Here is a 4,593-nt window from a genome sequence, read left to right on the forward strand (position 1 = left end):
GTGCTCAAATAGTTGTGGCTAATACGAAAAGCGAACGATAATGATCTTATCGATTCACCTGTGGCAAGATACCTGTTTTAAAAATAATTCATATTTACTAAATATTAGGTACAAAATATTAAATAAATTATAGATATTTACCTTAAAGTAACTGCTAATTTTTCTGCCGGTGTTATTGGCTTTTTAATTCGATTGCTTGGTTGTAAAGTCAATTTTTCTTCCACCAAAGTTAATAAAAAGTTAAATTGTTCATAATTAATTCGGAAATATTCACGAAATTTATTGTGATTGTTTATTAAATGTCGGTTAATTAGTATTTCAAAAAATCCTTCACTTTCACGATTTTTAAAGATATCATCTGTTGGTTTTTTTTCTTTTGGCGTTAAATCAGAAAACAAACTAACCTCATCCTCATCCTCGTCCATCAGTAGGAGGGTTAAAATATTATTGTTATTAAAAACTAATTTATTCATGGTTTAATACTTGTGAAGGTACACACCTGGTACACACTTGAACAGAATTAAAACCGAACAAAATATAACAAAATTATTGTTTATGATTACTGACTGAAAAAATAATTTAATCGTCGAGACTCGTCGCGACTTGTCGCGTCTTGCAAACCACACTGGTCGCGACGACTGTTATGGCTTGATGCACACGTGCGGTTTTTAAACGCGCGGTGCCGCTGCGATGCCGCTGCGGTACCGCGGCCGTATATGCACACGTGAGCGTTTTTTGTACTATAAACCGCTCTCCAGTATTTCGCCAACACTCGTCAGTACCGTATTCGCGTAGTAAAAATGGAGGTATACAGGAAAAAAAAAATTGTTTTCGCGTACCTTGTGTATAAAAAGTATATCTTAAAAAAAAAAAGACGATATTGGGTACACCCGTTCACTGATAGTAGACTCACGTGCGGGATATTTTATACATCTTTTAATAATCTTCGAGAAAATGATGAAAAATTCTTTAATTATTTTCGAATGAGCGTGAAATCGTTTGACGAGTTAGCTGTAAAAATTTCAACAAAAATTAAGTCTCAAGATACATGCATGAGATTGTCCATACCACCACTTGAAATGCTCGCTGTTACTTTGAGGTAAGTGATTTGTTTATATATTTTTTTATGTTAAGTAGGTAGGTAGCTTTATTTATATATTTATTTATTCTATTTACTATTTTATTTATTATATATTTTATTGTAAATGTATGCAAATATAAAACAATGTACGAAATATTACTTCAAATGTTTTTATTAATCTCTAAAAAGGTCTATGCTATCTTCTTCACTGTAAAACTGGTTGTCCATAGATGTTGAAGTTGAGGATGTTGGAGATATTGTAGGAACCTCAGTGCTGGTTGTTTGAGAAAGTTGAGTAGAAAGAGGTGTTCGAAATTGTGTAATTGGTGTGGGGCATTGATTTGGCTGAGGGGGACGATTAAGCTGGATGTAACTGGAATATGGATACGTATTCTGACCATATCCATGTGCGGGTTTGTAATGTGGGTTGTTTGGTGGATATCCATATTGCTGTACAGCTTGTTGATTCCTCATACGCTTTATAATGTTCAGTATTTCGCAACGAAACTCCAGCTTCTGGTCTTCCGTAAAACTACTTATAGACGGAAGTAAACTTTCAAAAAAAGATCTATCTGGGTTGATCTCTGGAACAATTGGTGGAGTTGTAGGAATTGGAGTATTCAAAAATTCTACCAAGGAAGACTCTAAGTCATTTTTACGTTTCTTTGTAGAATTTTGTTTATAGCGAGGAGGGCATTCTGATCCATCTAAATCTAAGCTACTGTAATGTGACTCTTGATGGTCCACTGAATCTTGCTGGTCCACTGAATCTTGCTGGTCCAATAGTGCTTCATGATCTAAGCTAGACTGAGTATTGGTTGTGGCACCAGCAGTTTGTAAGAATGACAACTGTTGTGCATAAATGTACCGTCTCCCAGTATTAGCAGCTTGTCCCGATTTACATTTTTTTTTCTCACTTTTAGCATAGTGATCTTTAATGTTCTTCCACTTTTGAATGAATTTAGTGCCTGAAATAAACAATAAAAACATGTATATGTACAAGTAATTAGGTATTGAAAATTGTATTAATCTATAATAAATAATAATATTTAATTGATATTTTATAAGTATTAACCTTTTTATGAATATTCAAAGATTGTCAACTTGTTTTTTTATTTATTGTTTAGGTACTTAGGTAGTGGAAGTGATCAAATCGATCTACACTTAACGTACAGACTTGGACACACAACGATAGGAAAAATATTAAGAAAAGTTTGCAATGCTCTTTGGGATTGTTTACGAGAAGAGTCTTTTCCAGAATTTACTGAAAATCGTTGGAGAGAAATTGCAGAAGGTTTTGAAAAATACTGCCAGTTTCCTAATTGTTTAGGTGCCATAGATGGGAAACATGTACGAATAAGAAAGCCAAGAATAAGTGGGTCCCTTTTCTACAATTATAAAAATTTTTTTTCAATTGTATTATTGGCGATTGTAGACGCAAAATACAATTTCATTTACATAGATGTTGGGGCATTTGGAAAAGAATCGGACAGCACTGTATTCGAAAGGAGCAATTTGTATGAACAACTTGAAAATAATGAGTTACATATTCCAAGGGGAAAACCTCTCCCAGGAACTGTAAGTCCAAATATGCCCTACACGTTCGTTGGTGATGAAGCGTTTTCACTGTCAAAAAATATAATGAGACCTTACAGTGGTAAATATTTGGTGGACAAAAAAAGGATTTTTAACTACAGGTTATCTCGTGCTAGGAGGAATGTCGAGTCTGCATTTGGAATACTTTCTAATAAATGGAAAATATTTCATAAACCAATAAATGCAAATTTGGATTTATCAATACTTATAGTGAAGACATGCTGTGCTCTCCATAATTTTGTTAGGGCTAGGGATGGGTTTAAACTGGTAGATACTATGTATATAGAAGGATCCATTGGACAACAAGACTTTCAACAACACCCAAGACCCTCTAGAGCACCTAATCAGTTTATTCAAGCGAGAAACCAGTTGGCAGATTATTTTGTTTCCAATAATGGTAGTGTCCCATGGCAAACAAATTATATTTAATATTTTATATTAAAATCTTGTATTATTATTTATTATTCATTATTCGTATAATTTGTATTATATTATTTACTGTATTTACCTATTCAAAACGCTAATAATCTAAAATAAATTAACAAAATATATTAAACCACGGATGTATTTTTTTAAAACAACATAAGGCGATTATTGATCAATACCCAATGTCACAATATACAATATCGAATAAGTGTGCGTCAGTCCCTAAAATGAACGTCTAGTTCAGCTGATAAAAATTAAAAATAGCTTCTCTCAATAACAATTAATATTAATAACTATTTATAACTAATATGAGTAAAACTAATATAAGACGTAACAACACAAAATATTGTTTACTGTGTGTTTGTGTAGAATGTAGATAATAATTAAAAATATATGGCTTGGCAAAAAAACCATTAAAATAGAAAAAAATGTGAAGCTATAGCTTCATAAAGTATTATTATCGAAGGTTAAATTTGAATAACTGCACACTTTTAAAATTCGTAATACACACTGCAATTTTGTCCTACACATAATTTTAGGGACTGATCCCAAGTCTACTAGGTTAGAAAACTAGTATTATAATAATAAAATTAGAATATTATTTGTCAGAATATCTTAAAAGTTTAAACTTACAAGTTGCAATTTCGAAAAAATAATAGTATAAAATAATACTTACATATTTCATTTCTTTCCTTCTCGTCTTTTTCGTCGAAATCTTTACAAAATATACGACAAATTTTAATCCATGACCCTCTTTTTTTCTGTCGATCACGGTATGTTTCGGCAGCAATATTCCAAATTTCTGGATGATTTTTTATCTCCCCGATAAATAGCTCAATGTCAAAATTCTCTTCAAGATTTTCGGACATATTTTTTTATGTTTTGCGGCAAAACGACGCTCGTGTGCACTGCACAATACGAAAACACGTTACGACGCTCCGCAAATGCGAGTGCGGTGCCGCGGCGGTGCCTCGGGGAATTGCGGTACACGATCGCCCGCAAGTTGACGCGCGGTGCCGCTGCGTCACCGCGCGTTCGTGTGCATAGTTCAATCCAGTTGTGAGTAAACGCAAACGCAAACGCGGTACCGCGGCCGTATATGCACACGTGAGCGTTTTTTGTACTATAAACCGCTCTCCAGTATTTCGCCAACACTCGTCAGTACCGTATTCGCGTAGTAAAAATGGAGGTATACAGGAAAAAAAAAATTGTTTTCGCGTACCTTGTGTATAAAAAGTATATCTTAAAAAAAAAAAGACGATATTGGGTACACCCGTTCACTGATAGTAGACTCACGTGCGGGATATTTTATACATCTTTTAATAATCTTCGAGAAAATGATGAAAAATTCTTTAATTATTTTCGAATGAGCGTGAAATCGTTTGACGAGTTAGCTGTAAAAATTTCAACAAAAATTAAGTCTCAAGATACATGCATGAGATTGTCCATACCACCACTTGAAATGCTCGCTGTTACTTGAGGTAAGTGAT

At 33.6% G+C, this 4,593-nt stretch overlaps 2 protein-coding genes across 2 annotated transcripts; one reads left to right on the top strand and one right to left on the bottom strand.

Moving 5' to 3' along the window:
* The first annotated feature begins 652 nt into the window (after window positions 1–652).
* On the top strand, window positions 653–3,388 carry LOC100572615 (protein ALP1-like). Its single transcript, XM_029491940.1, has 2 exons — window positions 653–1,099; window positions 2,209–3,388. The coding sequence occupies exons 1-2, from the start codon at window positions 801–803 to the stop codon at window positions 3,104–3,106; spliced, it is 1,197 nt and encodes a 398-aa protein (XP_029347800.1). The 5' UTR covers window positions 653–800; the 3' UTR covers window positions 3,107–3,388.
* LOC115034627 lies at window positions 1,217–4,544 on the bottom strand. Its single transcript, XM_029491941.1, has 2 exons — window positions 3,780–4,544; window positions 1,217–2,049 (listed from the first exon to the last, which is right to left on the bottom strand). Exons 1-2 carry the CDS (start codon window positions 3,970–3,972, stop codon window positions 1,256–1,258), a joined length of 987 nt encoding a protein of 328 aa, XP_029347801.1. The 5' UTR covers window positions 3,973–4,544; the 3' UTR covers window positions 1,217–1,255.
* Between the last annotated feature and the right edge of the window lie 49 nt (window positions 4,545–4,593).

This window comes from Acyrthosiphon pisum, unplaced genomic scaffold (genome assembly GCF_005508785.2).
Source record: "Acyrthosiphon pisum isolate AL4f unplaced genomic scaffold, pea_aphid_22Mar2018_4r6ur Scaffold_17064;HRSCAF=17732, whole genome shotgun sequence".
NCBI classification, from domain to species: domain Eukaryota; kingdom Metazoa; phylum Arthropoda; class Insecta; order Hemiptera; family Aphididae; genus Acyrthosiphon; species Acyrthosiphon pisum.

Bases quoted from the DNA above. Each gene is read 5' to 3' on its own strand.
- LOC115034627 (XM_029491941.1), bottom strand. From the start codon at position 3,972: ATGTCCGAAAATCTTGAAGAGAATTTTGACATTGAGCTATTTATCGGG. The intron at 2,050-3,779 runs GTAAGTATTATT...TGTTTATTTCAG, and splicing joins GAAGGAAAGAAATGAAATAT to GCACTAAATTCATTCAAAAG.
- LOC100572615 (XM_029491940.1), top strand. From the start codon at position 801: ATGGAGGTATACAGGAAAAAAAAAATTGTTTTCGCGTACCTTGTGTAT. The intron at 1,100-2,208 runs GTAAGTGATTTG...TTTATTGTTTAG, and splicing joins ATGCTCGCTGTTACTTTGAG to GTACTTAGGTAGTGGAAGTG.